Source organism: Ciona intestinalis, chromosome 4 (assembly GCF_000224145.3).
Source record: "Ciona intestinalis chromosome 4, KH, whole genome shotgun sequence".
Taxonomy (NCBI): domain Eukaryota; kingdom Metazoa; phylum Chordata; class Ascidiacea; order Phlebobranchia; family Cionidae; genus Ciona; species Ciona intestinalis.
This window is the reverse complement of record NC_020169.2, coordinates 5,185,285-5,201,183: the sequence shown is the minus strand read 5'-3', so window position 1 is coordinate 5,201,183 and position 15,899 is coordinate 5,185,285. Positions and strand designations below refer to the sequence as shown.

Below are 15,899 nucleotides of genomic sequence, written 5' to 3'. Positions count from 1 at the left end.
CAAGAACAGCATAGTGACGCATTACTGTTGCCCTTATCTAGTTTATGTTATGGTAGCACATTGTAGGTTACTTTAATTAGGGTTGTACTCGTTTGCTTAAACTTTGCTACATACGCATATACGGGTTAGGTAGACGCCATCGTCGTTTATGTTGTTTCCATGCAAGGGGACCAGAGGTTAAATAAACGTCGTGATTATAACCATCCTGTTATTGTACAGTCTGTATAGTGAGAAGAGAGACGTTTTTTTGTCGTTTAATATTGAATAAATTAAAAAAGTCCTTTTATCATTAAACAAATTTAAAGAAAATTGTTAGTCTAAAATAACGCGTTAAAAATATTGTGTTTTCTTGGTTTTGTTTTGAATAGTTTACATAAACTTTTATAGACCACACACACACGGAAGTTGTGTGCATAGTGTCGACTATTGAGTCATTTGTTGAATTTATTTGCAGCGCCATGCAGCCAAAACAAATAGGTTTGCCAATAAAAGTCATGACCTTACACGCAAGGGTTATAGGGGTTATACCAAGAAAACATCACGTGAAAGCGAAAATAGTTTTCCCGGTCAATCACGAGTAAAAGTTCAGTTCATAGGAAACGTACAGTATTAAAAACGTAGACGCGCGTGTTACGTTTCTTTTCTGGGGGTGACTGTAATAGACGCAATGTTACTTTAAGCGCCGATTCCGAGACAAAAGTTGCCAGGGGAACTCAGTAAGGGTTCGATGCATGTTGTCGCCGTAGTATAACAGAAGCGGCATATCTTTAATTTCTAGGAAGCTAAGGCTGTATTGAGTTCGTTGACATGTCTGTTAGGTTCGAAACTGACGCTATATTATGACAGGAGGCCGCGACAGACGTCGTAGGTTCAACACAGCTTTGTACAATTGTATCAGGATGTTTTAACTTCCTCTATCCTCATAAAGGGAAACCTTACGTCTGTTTAATTCGCTAGACAAGGGAGCGGGCGTCGAGTGCTCATTCTTCGATGTAACTATCCGTTTCTATAAACCAAAGCTTGTGAAGTTCCGATGGCGATAATAAACAATGCGTCTGACGCGATTTGTACAGACAGGATCGAGTAAACTGAAACGTTCCTGCGGTTGTATCGGTTGAAATTTTAACTGTTACGTCGGGATATTTCGATGCTAATGCCCACAGCTCCAAATCCCCTTCCGTGGTTTGATAATAACGAATATGGCGTCGTATATTTCACATCAAATCTCATACGCACACAGTAGTGGCCTAGATGCATGCCGCATGTGGGCTTTCATTTTCGCCATAACTACCCTGCAGCCTTCATGTGCCGCATACAGACCCGTCATTAAAATCAGTTTATCGCTCGCATGGCCCACATTTTGACAGCTGGGTCGTTGCATATTTGACTGCTGGCTGACGTTTCTATTTGCAATGTCTATGCCTTGCTCTACTCGTCAAATATTATTCATTTTTTGAGATTTTAATTTTACTATGAATATTTTGTTTAATGTGGTTAGTATCAAAAAGTAATTGGCCAGGAGCTTATTTGCCGCTGTATGTTTTGTCCCAGGTTTCTAAATCCTACCCCTTGAGTTTTAATTGGCTAATTAAGCGAATGATTGACGGGAATATGTTTAATTGACATCCCGTTGCACCTGCTAAGTTGTATATGGACAGGGCAGGTGAAACATGCCCTTTTACGTCTCTGTTTATTTATGTGTGTTGTTAATTAGGGAGAATATGAGCGCAAATTTAAATGCACCCGTTCACGTATATAAATTGTATAACACACGCGAGGACCGAATGACGTCAACGTGAACGAGTGAAAAAAGGCGATTCGAGAGAAGCAAATTAGAAGTCTTCAGTCGCGCTATTCATCACATCGAAATGTGAGTTTATGCAGGGAGCTGTGAGTTTATGTGTCCACGTTTTGTTTCCTTTAGGATCGAGTGGTCTTTAAGTGTAGACGGTAGTTTATTTAATCAAGAGGCAGGACGAGACAATCCACAGTTTTGTTTCACGCTTTCTCATGAACAGGTGTTTAAAGTAATGCATTTTGTGAGGAAATAGTTTAATAGGAAACTACGTTAACGCTGATAAACGATCTCGGATATAAATCTGCATGAACGAACTAAGTCAAGCGACGTATTCTCATCCAAAAGGGATGCGGTCTCTCCACTCAGCTACCGAGCTAACCTACGAAAGTTTCATTGAAACATATGGATCGGTCGATTCGCCAATTGGTAAGTCAATAGTGTATTCATTATGTCCCACCACGCCCCGAATTTATTATACAATTTTTAATAAACCATAGTAAATCGGCTACACCCCGAGAGTGCCGATACTGCTACCAAAGCAATTGCAGTGTAACGACGTCGTTTTAAACGCACGAAAGCGCTTCTAATTTGAACTGAATTGCAGAACGCCGGCGAACATTCGGTAATATGGAATCGTCCGTCTCCTCCCCTGCTTTGAACAACAACATCCAACGAGTAAGTAATTAGCCTGAGCTATTGTTAACGAAGCCTGGAGACTAGCCCACGCTATTGTTTCTGCGTTATTTTCCATAATTTATTTATGGCTCGAAGATCGGGCATTGTCGCGAGGTCTTATTTTTGAACTCAGTTGTGTTACGGATTTTCCGACTTTTCCGGTCGCCGATTTTAAGCTAATTAATAATGCTCAGTTGATTGCGGTAGTCAAGTGCGGCTATGTGCGTTTTAATTACAGCGTTCGGGCGTTTCTCCAAACCATTGCAGGCCAATGACGTCATAGCAACGTCAAAGGCACGCAACTGTAATTTTTGCATTGATTCTGTTTGATGTTTGTCACGCAATGAACTTTTCGCTGTTGTGTAGTTGACAATGTTCGGAAGCTAGTTTTGTTGAATAGGCCGCGGTTTTCGTTCAAGGGTTCTAGAGAAATCCCTATTACGATTGTCTGCTCGTGCTGTAAGCATACGGAAGCACCCTAGTGTATCGTATCTGTGTAACTAGTTCTCGAAAAGCTTTCACCGCGCTACCCTCGCCTATTACGGGACGGACCGTTTTGTAAACATTTAATTCATTATTATTTAAGTTCTCTACGTCACTGACCCGAAGTCATTAGTATAAATAGCTTAACGTCTTGTCAACCACTGTGTCCACATTTTATTTGCCTACTCCCATTAACTTTGTTGACTCGCGAGCGTTTTTCATTAAAGTTATAATTAATTCGCATATAAATACCGAGTCCAATCGCACAGTACGCATATGGCAGTCAACACGGTTGTTTCTTTAATTTTACACTGCTGTTATGTTAGTGAGTTGACATGATCAGTGTACACAGGCGTAGGACCACTTCCGTGTAACCGCTTCTCCCAACAAGATTATAAGAAATCGCTAGCAAGCGGCTTCCGTTTTCGCTGCCAGCAGCTATTGTTGTTTATGTTTGGTGTTTTGTTTTAGTAAAACATTGTTTACGTTGCTGGTTTGCTTTTATGTCATGCAGCGTGTTATCGACATAGATAGGGTTTTAAAACACGTTAGGTTACTTTTTGTTGCTCTTATTTGCTTTTATTATAATACAAAAGTTGTTTACGCTATCGGTATACTCCAACGCAGTATATCGTGTTTCGAACTGGTTACAGATTAAAACACATTAAATTTGCTAATGCGCCGAAACACAATATGGCACCATTTAATACAAGTAATATTAATTCTATAAGTTGTGTCCTGGGAATTTTAAATTACATCTTGGTATGTCACTTGGTTAATCCAGGATCAGCGCCGTATGTTACGATACATGTCAAGTTTTAAATGGCAGACCACTATTGGAACAGCCATGTGTGCTCAGCGCTGTCTAATATGTTCAATACAGACCGCTGTTCAATGCATTTGTATTAGCTACAGACTGCATTACGTGAACCGATTAAAACTCTCACGCTGATAATGCATGTAATTGGTAATGGGATTTGCTAAATTTGCTGTTGTAATACATTTCACGCTTTTTCTAACTTTGTGTGTCGATTTTAAGCCCTGCAGACAAATAATTATATACGAAAGCAAAGCATTTCAGGCCTTATTAGTCTAAATGCATTTGAGTAGCTGAGTATTATGCGTGTAACGTGGTCTATTGACGTTTTTTTGGTATCTTAAATACACTTGTCTTTAAATAAGCCATAAGGGCATTTCGCATATCTCCTTTTAACCAAAGTCTTATTTACACCCCAATTCAAAATGGATCAACCGATTTTTGTTGATATTTTAAGCCAATAAATTTCGATATTTTTAAAAAGCAATCTTAGAAAATGGCATAATTATCCCTGATAAGGTGCTTCAGTTTATCCACACTCCATCCAATGGGGCCAATTGCAACGATTGCCATCTGATGGGAAATGTCAGACCATCTCACTCAATAGCAAATTACATACATTGACGTCACACCGCGTATCAATATAAAACACTTGTAGCCGGCAATAACGATCGTGAGAATCTTAAGAACCGGGAATTGTCGATAAAACCTTTGGGAGGGGAAACGTTTCCCCCACAGTGCATCGTAAAACACGACTCGATGCAGTGCGACCATAAAACGATTAACTTTATCAATTCACGCGTCGTTACAAATTTGGAGATGGGCCATCAAGCAATTTAGATTACGAAGATATTTAAACCTACCACACAGCAGCCACACCGTATATGTCTATATTACAATATGTCTGAACTAGAAGATATATAGAACACATGTTAACGGTCGAATTAAAGATATTATAGCAATTTAGATTTAAAGATATCATGATACCAACATGAAATATTATTTTTATCACAGAAGCAAAGTTTTTATTTGTTAAACAACAAAACGACATTAAAACACGTTATGTATAAAACGTTCTGAAAATAGCATTGGTTAAAAAGTGTGGCTCTTGGTTGAATTCTGACTGTGTCAGTGAAATGTTTATTTCACAACTGATTTCGTGATTTTCGTTTGTTTTAATTTCAGCGTACACAAGCCATATTGTATAGATTAATATGGTCACTTGAAACCGCAAACAAAGCTATTCGATTGGTCAGTTAACTCTTTTTCAGCGATATCCCATTTCTAGAACGGTTAGACGTAAGCACTCATGGGAAATATTTTAACCTTTTAATGAAAATCGAAAAGCCGCTTGAATTACCGAGGAGTTGTAATATTTTATTGAAAATATATTTTTTCTCAAATTTTGTAAAATTTTGTGCCATGTCGGCTAAAGCCTTTTACCTATATGATAGGATTGTATGTAAAGATTATTAGTTTTGTTAAAAGTTTAGTCGCATTTTTGTTGAGATTTGTCACAAGTCCTAGAAATCTATACGTATAATTATTAACTGTATGTAATTTATCGTTAGCTTTAATTATATGATAACGGTGAGGAATTTATGACTAACTGAACGCATTTATTGTACAGGTTCGGAAACCAGGAATTACAGGAGTCGATTCTTTTGACGAATCAAGTGAAACGAATGGTTCACACAACACCCTCTCTGATGGTAAGATATTGTTTTATTTATTTATGCATTTAAATAAGTACAGGGGGAAATCAGTTGCTTAAAAACAATAATTAGTTAGCTTTATAGTAGGGTGGGGGGAGATGGGACACCTTTTCATTCTATTTTCTTGTCCTTTTTGGTAGTAAACAGAGAATATTTAAACATTTATAAAACCATATTCTCACGGCTTTCATGGATCGTTTTTAATTGTTTAAAACAGGATCAGGATTTTGGATAATATATGCTAAAGGTGTCTCATCTTTTCCCACCCTACCATGTAAAAGAATTATGGCATGTAAGACTGTAAACAGAAGAAACTTTGTAAGTTACAGAAGTGGCCTTTTTTTAGTTTAGACTTTTGTTAGACTGCAAGAACTTTTACTGTTCAAAGATTGTAAGCAATAAAAACCTAAACCAATTCGGTGAATTCGAATTTCAATGACGTAATGCCGTAGGAATGAGTAATGTGGTGATTTTAAGTGTTAGGAGTCAGGAGTAAACGTCCAGTGGCGCTCAGCGGGTTGTCTTCGTCGAACACATTCAATCTAATGGAACGTGTTTTCGATACTGCGGGAGTTCGTATTCTTGATCTGTTTATGTCAATTCTGTTTTGATTCTTTATGCAATCGCCGGTATAACATGTAACAAGGAAACACTATGGGTTTAATAGATATGCGAACGCCTACCTGCGTATTAGCCATTCTCTATTGATAGTACTGTGGGATAATAAATACCACTACAACATAATATCTCATATTTCCCACTCGTGTTTTAATAAGTACCAACGTTATTTTAAAGCCGTATAGATACGGATATATAATTGTGTTGAACATCGTTTTTTACTACCGAGTGGGACGATAACAGATATTGAAAACACCAACTCACCCCAACCCATATATACTATATGTTGTATAAGGTTGAATCATCCGTGTCCAAATAGATCTGGTCAGACATTAACAGATATATAGGGAAATGTTGTGTACCAGAGATACGATTTATATTCACGAAGCATATTTCACCGATGTCAACACTATGTACCAAGCATATACACGTCATTTATGTAAACCATGTCGTGGTACATATCTCCTCGCTAAAGATAAACGACTCTGTTGTTTTCGGTGTGTGAGAACACATCGGCCACTTACGTCATAACATGCTATTTCTTAACATGCGTGGTTCAAATCTCAATGCGGCTGTGGCGGTTAGGATTTAATATTCCTAAGACTTTTGTATCCACGCTGGAGATTTTCGCCGAATTGCGACCGTCAGCACTTTTTCTACTTGCTATACTATTAAACACACTGCATTGCTTAGATGTTCAAGACAAAATGAAAAATGATTCCATGGGAAGGCGGCGTCGACTTCGAAAAGTTTCAATGGAAAAACTGAGTGCACTTGGCGGAGCTGTACAAGCTGCTGTGACGTCACGGAGGACCAAAAGCGTAGCTCTAGGTAAAATAAATCAAAGTTATATTTTTAAACGCTTATTAATTAAGTGATTTTGTATGAATGGTTTTAAAAACGTTGTAAATCGTAACTAAGTTTGGGGAAGTAACCTAACTCTGCCAAATATATGTGTATTAAAAACATTGACCCAAATCTAAACAAGATTTTACCCGATTTGGTTATAGCATAACGGTATAAGTTACTCCTGTTAATTTAAAATAATTTTCAACTCAATCCTGATCTACTTTTTATTTTTCAGATGATAACGGAGGTTCGCTGACTCCGCAGAGCGAGAGGAGAATGTCCGGGTGGTTGCTCGGTATTCCGCCTTTAATAGCGAGGAAACTATCCTCCGATAACATATCAAGCTCCACGGAGGACTCATCGGACACAAAAAGCAATTTATCAGCTCGGTCGTCGGCACCAAAACCAGCTGTGTTACAGATCCCGGCCACCCGACTCCGATCCGCCGACCATAAGGGGTTTCTTGACCGCAGGAATAAGAAAAAGCAGTGGGAAAGGTGAGTGGTTGGATGCGGTTTGTATATGTCTAAGACTCTAAGTCAAATATACAGTGGCGTTGCCAGAAAAATCTTCTCCCCCCCCCATTTTTTTTCTCGCAACGTAAATACGTAAATCCCCCTCATTTTTTTAGATTGAACCCCTTGCCATACCTCCTTATTTTTTCTTGCTACGCCACTACATAAATGTATATGGCGACGCTTCTTTGATAATGTGCGTAAGCAAAGTCATGTGCGAGTGTGTCACGCTGTGTGTCATCATGTGTTTGCGTAATCACCGCTAATAACATAACCTGTCACTTAAAGAATAACGCGTGGTCATTGCCGTTATTCATAATTTGTTTTGTTATTAAAACATCAGTTAGCGTTTAATAACTCAAGCATGGTTTAAATCTCGGTAATATAAACTCAAACATTACGTAATGTGGCATCATGCCAACGTAATACGACACACCCGCTCTGCACATTACAATTGCAGCTGACCACATACAGTCTGCAGATATGTAGGATTGTTTACTGTAGCCGTCATTCCTCACCAGAGGTATATGGGTCAGGATTTCCAAGTGGTTCACATAACAGGCAATGATAACAGATCCTCCGTTTTAAAATAACAGCTGAGACGTCTTCCTACGATTGCGGTGTGACGGTTAAACTGACCAGTCTATTTATGTCTGAACATTACATTTTGTCATACGCTGACGCAAAACAAGACTGCCCGGAATTGTAAAGGATTTTTAAATAAACGTTTCAGCTTCGTGTGTAGCTGAATGCACCGGCCTGACCTCGGGCCGAGCAATTAAAGTAAACAAGCGGCGTCCATTTATCCGATTACAACAACGTCGTTTTGGAAAGTTTCGCTTTCCGAGATCGATTACCTCATCCAATCATTGACTGTATATGTTTCTTGGTCACTTCACCTAGATTTCAATGAGGCAGGCCCTGGACCTGTGATTGAAAGGTCTCGAAAGCTTTTCGCTGCTTAAGGACCCGGGCTGGCCTCAATTCGTGTTTACATTCAGCATTAGGACGCGAACGGAAAATTCCGATTATTGAACCCGTGTTAAGTCAGCATTGCCCTTGCAGTGTTGCTGCCCCTTCGCGCCCAGCAATTGGATCAGCGTTGTTGTTATTATTGCGCTGCGGACGCATAATAGACCAGATAAGGAAATCTAATTAGCATGGATGTTTAAATAAGATTTATTTTATTCTTAACTGCGGTAAGGTATAAAAAAGGTTGACCGGAACCTTGAGCGGTCGCAATCAAATTACAATAGAATCAAAACTGAATTGATCGGAATTTGTTTATGTCTTCCTAATGGAAAGTCGCTTTCGAAACGATTTGTGATCGACCGGTTTTTAAAAATCAATGCTTCGAAACCCGCACCGATTACTTATCGTTCTTTGTGGCCGGTAGTTGCCTTTTTATAATCCAATTTCACGCAATTGCCTTCCGCAGATTCTGGTGTGTGTTGCAAGACACATGTCTATATTGTTACAATGCCCCGCAGTCTGACGTGACGAGAGACGCCGTATTATTGCGTGGTTATGACGTTGTAGCTGACGTCACAAACCTGAACAGGACTCGTTTCGTGTTTCGCCTCCAGCAGAAGGTAACAAATTCATTTTGTGGAAGAAAAATTTACCTACGGTTCGGTCCTTTTACTCCCAATACATTCTTGCAGGGCGTACCCACCTTACACTTCAGCAGTGATAACCACAGAGACTTTCTCCTTTGGGTTGGAACAATGGAGAAGGAGACTCGTTATGTTACAGGCCACACAAAAAGGTTCGATGTAACAATTTGTATTGTGTTAGTGTTGAAATAAGAAAGAGATCCCCAAAAAATCGACTACTTTTCGCTTACGTTACAGGCGGCACAATAAGGCAACTTTTGATGTCTATGTATAAAACATGGGAGTTATGGCATTTAAAGTGCGGTAGTTTTCGCTTAACCAGCACGTCTTCTTGAATGTCGTTCCCATGTTCCGGTTAGATAACTTATCTTGTTCCTCACAGAAAGTCGTTGAATGATCCGTCTGATTCCACCAGCGAATCATCCAACCAAGATACAACAAGCGGTTTACCCACCGAAGCTACAAGACCAACAACACACAAACCACTGACGGTACTTAACTAGTCCATGTTTAGTAATTCACATCCGATGTTGTTTTATGCAAAGTAATCGGTGATTAAGAGTCACGAGTTTGCTTCATTGTATTAGTATGAGCACGTGGGCGCAGTAACATGACGTTATTACCGTTTCCGATGCCGCAACGAAGCATATTTTAATATAGATCAACGAAAGAGAAATATTAGTTAAATAATAAACTACGTAAAATACTTTGACAAATAAAATCCATTTGAATTTATTCTCAATATAACCTAACTGTTTTAGAGCGTGTTTCTGTTTCAAATTAAGCTGAATCATTTAAATACTCTAAAGGTAAAATACATTAAAATTTACTCTAAATAAAACTTTTTAGTGTGTGGTGTGTGCTTTTATTGTCTGTTTCAAAATTAAGATCTACGAAAACATAATATAATAGAGTGGGCTAAGATGGGACATCTACTCATTCTGTTTTCTCGTCCTATTTGGTAGTAAACAAAAAATATTATAATAATTATAAACCGTATCTTTACCACTACCATAGACCATTGTTATTTATTTAAAACACGATCAGGATATTTGGGTATTATGTGCTATATCCCATCTTCCCCCACCCTACTATGGAAATATCAATATTTTTTCTCCACAGAGAACCGTTTCGCAAGACCGTCTCGACAATGAATTAATGGCGATGCAAAAACACCGAATCCTGAAGGATATTGCTGTTGAGCAGCAGCGAATTTTGGAAGAACAGAAACTTCTGGAAGGTTCTACAACCCAGCAAGCAAAGACGGCTAGAAGAATGTCTCGTGTCGAAGTTTTTGAAAATTACGAGAGTGCTAAGTCAGAAGAAGAAGTAAAAGTCACGAAGTTTTTGACCCACCTAAACAGGTGCGCATACGATTTCTATCATCAAGTGTTTAAAGTTATTAAGAACGAGCGCTTGGCTGAAAATGAAAATATGAACTATTTATCCACTCCGCTAATTTAGATCTATAGACTATATAATAAATCGTACCAAAATTTTTTTTTTTTTAAAGTAAATAACGTGATAAGAAATATGTTCTATTGTTATGGATTAGAATAAAGTATAAAAAATTAATTATATGTTTACCAAGCTTAAGTGTTTTATATCTTAACTTAATTAAATATGCCGTTAGGATTTGCGATAAAAACATATTTTATGGTCCAAACACTTGATATGAAAAATACCTATATATACAATATCAAACGGAAGTTTAGTTGCGAATGTGTTATTATAACTAAGAATATGAACATCTTATTCTAACTATACCATAACTAAAAATGCATATTAAATTATCTTTAAATTTTCTTTTAGACGGCGAAATTCAGCTCAGTTAAAAATGGACCAGTTCACGAAAGAGTTAGCGCCAAAGAACGGTCGTCGTCGTCGAGACAACCACGCCCAGTTTTCTGCGATGGAAGGAAGACTGAAAGAAATGCAGGATGCTCTTGCACAAGTTGATCGGGAGATCGAGGAGGAAGAAGCTGCAAAACAGGTGAATAGAATGCTTCAGCTCTTATATTTTTGTATTGTTATATTAGGTCAGGGTATGGGTTGTCGAAACTTTAAGCCGTACAAAAAATATTTAAAAATACAAAAATAATTCTAAACAAGGTATATACGTGGTAACTTGTGGGTGAAAAGGTGTATAAAACACAACACCCGTCTTATAAATTTTTCCGGTGTTCTGTCAATTTTGTATTAATGTCAATGTTTTTTAGAATAAATTGCCCAACATTGAAAAAATCTGCATTCGTTCTTTTCAGTATTATTTTCACAAAAAATGTTTTCTCATGTATATATATACTTATTTCAGAACAACATTCTTATTTCTCCCATAGCACAACCTTGAAAAGCTCCAACACAAGCGGGACCTTGAACTAATAATCCTGGAGCAACGTGAAACCTTGGATATCCTACGTCGTCATCGGAAAACGGGGTTTTCCCACGTGCGACGACGTCATAGCATCCAGGAGGTTGGTTCTCAATCTGCCATGTCATGTGACACGTTGGCATCGATAGATGAGATGTCTAGTATCTCTGACGACCACTGTGCGTCCGATGCCACATCTGGAAGTTCTTGTTCGGTGAGTAGAATTTGCATTTTATAGTTGAAAGAACATTTTTTTGTTTTGTTGGGAGGTTAAAAGTCTATAAAACTTTTAGCAAAATACCTGCTACAGAGGTACCTGGCTACGAAAATATGTATTCTACTTTAAAGAAAAATGATAGATCATAAAAACAACAACTCAACAATTCATCTTTTTGGTGAAATAGTATTGAGTGATACTTTTCTTCTTCAGGAAACACCGGGTCCCAGATCGAACGGCAACCCTCAGCTCCATAGAGCTATGTCCACACCTCGTTCCAACCGACATTCGACAGACATTTTAAAATTACCAAGCTTATGTACAAGGTCAAACTCTGCGCCTGTTAACCGTCGTCCTTCCAATGACGGTGCAACGAGCTCAGACGCTGATAGTGGTTTTCAAGCATCTCGCGCCACTGAAGACATGGACGAATCCTCGAACTTTAAACCACGAGACGGCGCCGTGGAGCAGGTCAATTCTACTCGCGTTGATCCATGTTGTAAAATTTCACTCGACAGCGCTACTAGCGGTGAGAAAATAGCGAAGTCGCGAAAAGAGAGAAAGGACGAAATTGACATAACCACACTTGCAAAGATAGAGGTAATTATTATTGAAAGCCATTTCAGTATTACTAAAAAGTTTGTGTGTAAATAATATTGGCATAGAACGAACTAAAAATATTTTGTTTGAATAAATTTGTTCTCCAAATATGTACCAACACATTGTTAAAAAATTACAATACCTTTAAGTTATCAGTGATATTTTTTTCTTCAGGAATTCGAAAATTTCGCGAGAGAAAAACTTAGTCGCCAACATTCCAAGACGTGAAGTTTGTACCAATACAAACAAACCGATATCTTCAAGTTGGATGATGACACTTCGTCGCGTCGATCACCAAAGAGTTCCATTCTGTATGAAAAGATTTTAATAACTTCTTGAAACACAATTTGTTTTCAAAAATCTGTTCAGGAAAACAGTATGTTGTTATTCGGTCTTGTCATTTTTTGCAGCAAACAAAATTATTGCTGCTGTACCACAATGTGTTGATTTCGCTATACGTTGATTTAGCTCACCTATTATTAATGCACTCACAAGTTTCGTAATAAAGTGGTTGGACTTAATGTTCATTAAAACAAGAGTTTTTAAATGCCTGAATGAATTTCATTGGTACGTACAGTACAGATATTTTGGGCGGAAATGAACATTTCTAAATAGCAATGCTCGATACATTTTTAATTACAAAGCATATTTATACACGTCGATATTATTGGTTCCCGAAAAATATTCCTACATGCTAGATTTAGAATATCTCATTAAAAAATGGGCATTTTTACAATATTTAATAGTCAATTACAGTGCTTATATTAGAAAAGAATGGGATAATCAAAAAGCCCCGTCAGAACTTAAATTCGGGTATAATCATTTCGGGGAGTTTCGGATAACATCGGATAAAAAAATCGTAAACACTATCGTTTTAAAACACATGATTTTATTGGTGGGAAGCACTGGCGTCTGTAATAATTAAATTGTGGAATAAACGTTACAACTAAAGTGTGGACATTCCTTTGAGGCGTGCTCTTGCGCTTTTAAGAGAAAGAAAGAAACATGATTTAGTCAAACCTAGTTCGAAACGAAGATAAAATCATTTTTGTTTCTTTTTTTAACTCGTAGTTTTAGCTTGAAATTTTGAGTTGGATTTTAGTTGCAAGCTTGCATCTCACGTGGCGGTCGTTGGTTTGAATGTGTTGGTATATGATGTTGTGTTGATGTTGAATTTCTAGTTCGGTTTTGGTTTTTGGAAGTTCCAATTTTGTTCTTGCACATTCTGCTGTGCTTTGGGGGTTGCCGGGTTGGCCTTTGGTGTTATTGGTCGTTTATTGTTACTTGTTGTTGGCCGTAGTTGGCGTTTCATTTGTTTATTAATTTGATTGTTGACCGGTCCGGTTCCATTTGCTATTGTATGTTTCTAATTTTATATTTACTGGGTAGACTGGGGCAATTTAACAATTTAGTTTCAGGTACAGGTTTAATGACGTCAGGATAACTGCGGTCCTGGAAAACTTGTGTTTTTGGAAACGTCAACATAAGGTGAGATTTAAGTTTTGACATTCAATATTTATGGGGCTAACGCGTTTTTATCCATACAGATGTACAAGGTTTTAATTGCCTAATATGGCTGTTAAAGGGTTTGCTATATGATTGGTATCGATTGATTAACACTTGTTTTCAAACAGACAAGAAAGAAGCAAAGATGGAATTGTATCCGGGTCCTGACGACGAAGAGGACGAAGAGGACGAAGAGGAGTGGATGGAACACAAGCTTCAACACCAGTACGGTACAAATTGTAGTACTGGTGAACGGTACCGTGAATTTATTACTAGCACGTTAAGGCGTTAGGGGGGAGTTCTCGAGCGTGGGCCAACGTTTTGTTGGTAAGAGTAGCTGCACTTCGTGTGTTGTATCATTTTTGTCAATCGCACGCGTCCCTTTACGCTCCGTATTTTTTTTGACTTACCACGAAGAGGCTCTCCATAAAATGTGAACTTTGCGCAGCAATGCTGGGTTTAGGGTTATTCTTTTAAGTAGGGCATAGCTCCAAACAAAAAAAACAAACATTTTCTCACAGGTGCCAATGGTTTCATTCCCCCCCCACACATTAGGGTGTAGAATTTCCTCTTTCTTTTTACAGGTTCTCTTTTATTTCTCTATATATAGTTATATTAGAATTGTTTCAGGCAGAATGTCAGTAGTTGTCAACCCAGCAGCGTTGCATAAACAAACAATTACACACAAAAAATCAAATATAAAAAAACAAACACATTTCCAAAACAAACACATTTCCACTGCTAACTCGTCGGTACCTTGTCGTGGTGCAGTGGCTTTCAAACTAAAGCCGACGATTTAAATTATATGCTATCCAATTTTAATGCAAATTCTATATTGCTTGCAGGATCCTGAACGAGAAGTCCAGATGCTACAACCTGACGATGATCTGGTTTATAAAGAGTGTTAATGTCGTTGTTCGCTTTATTTTTGTTGGTTGTAATTGAAATAAAATTGAATAAAATTATCCGAGAAATAAAATTATTCGAAAAATTGCATTGATTGGGGTTGAAGAAAACAACTCCGTAGATTGCTGTGAAGAGACGTAAGAAGCAGGGTTACGACGTTAAGTGTAAAAAGTGGGTAGCACGGCAGAAACCGCTAGTTATGCACACCCAAGGTTGCAGATTGAGCTTGTTTAGTTATCTGGTTCACTTTGACATCTATAGCAACCTATATCGGTTATTGATTGAAGCTAGCTTAGTGATTTTACTTATATATGAACAAAAAATAAATATATAAAATAAACAAAAAAGTAGACAAACGTTACATCAAAAATATTTTTTGCATGGTCCCTACCCACGAATAATTATTTGCATGTTACCGCCCACGAATATTTTTTTGGATGTTTACCGCCCACGAATATTTTTTTGCATGTTCACTACCCACGAAAATTTTTTTGCATAATCACCGCCCAGGAATATTTTTTGCATGTTCACTGCCCACGAATATTTTTTTGCATGATCACCGCCCACGAATAGTTTTTGCATGTCAACCGCCCACAAATATTTTTTGCCTGTTCACCGCCCACGAATATTTTTTGCCTGTTCACCGCCCACGAATATTTTTGGCATGTTCAACGCAAACGAATATTTTTTTGCATGTTTACCGCCCACGAATATTTTTTTGGATGTTTACCGCCCACGAATATTTTTTTGCATATACACCGCCCACGAATATTTTTTTGCATAATCACCGCCCAGGAATATTTTTTTGCATGTTCACCGCCCACGAATATTTTTTTGGATGTTTACCGCCCACGAATATTTTTTTGCATATCCACCGCCCACGAATATTTTTTTGCATAATACACCGCCCACGAATATTTTTTTGCATAATCACCGCCCAGGAATATTTTTTTGCATGTTCACTGCCCACGAATATTTTTTTGGATGTTTACCGCCCACGAATATTTTTTTGCATATCCACCGCCCACGAATATTTTTTTGCATAATCACCGCCAACGAATGTTTTTTTGCATGTTCACCGCCCACGAATATTTTTTTGCATGTTCACTGCCCACGAATATTTTTTGCATGATCACCGCCCACGAATATTTTTAGCAAGTTACACTGCCCACGAATATATTTCGCCTGTTGATCGGCTACGAATATTTGGGTG

The 15,899-nt window shown here is 38.0% G+C and overlaps 1 protein-coding gene and 1 long non-coding RNA gene across 3 annotated transcripts; both read left to right on the top strand.

Moving 5' to 3' along the window:
- Positions 1-1,958: 1,958 nt before the first annotated feature.
- Positions 1,959-12,816, top strand: LOC100187201. Its single transcript, XM_009860209.3, has 13 exons — positions 1,959-2,224; positions 2,403-2,473; positions 5,404-5,485; positions 6,800-6,937; positions 7,191-7,452; positions 8,909-9,062; positions 9,135-9,238; positions 9,469-9,577; positions 10,209-10,450; positions 10,899-11,079; positions 11,426-11,671; positions 11,888-12,274; positions 12,449-12,816. Exons 1-13 carry the CDS (start codon positions 2,104-2,106, stop codon positions 12,500-12,502), a joined length of 2,151 nt encoding a protein of 716 aa, XP_009858511.2. The 5' UTR covers positions 1,959-2,103; the 3' UTR covers positions 12,503-12,816.
- A 460-nt stretch (positions 12,817-13,276) lies between these two features.
- Positions 13,277-14,762, top strand: LOC113474180. 2 transcript variants are annotated; one of them, XR_003395826.1, is made up of 3 exons: positions 13,277-13,762; positions 13,909-14,005; positions 14,626-14,762. It is a non-coding gene; the product is annotated as an uncharacterized LOC113474180 (long non-coding RNA). The 2 variants fall into 2 exon arrangements; XR_003395825.1 differs by having other exon boundaries at positions 13,909-14,010.
- Positions 14,763-15,899: the final 1,137 nt, after the last annotated feature.

Coding starts and splice junctions, on each gene's coding strand:
- LOC100187201 (XM_009860209.3), top strand. CDS start 2,104: ATGAACGAACTAAGTCAAGCGACGTATTCTCATCCAAAAGGGATGCGG. Junction 9,063..9,134: donor TGTTTCGCCTCCAGCAGAAG/GTAACAAATTCA, acceptor ACATTCTTGCAG/GGCGTACCCACCTTACACTT. Junction 10,451..10,898: donor TTTTTGACCCACCTAAACAG/GTGCGCATACGA, acceptor ATTTTCTTTTAG/ACGGCGAAATTCAGCTCAGT.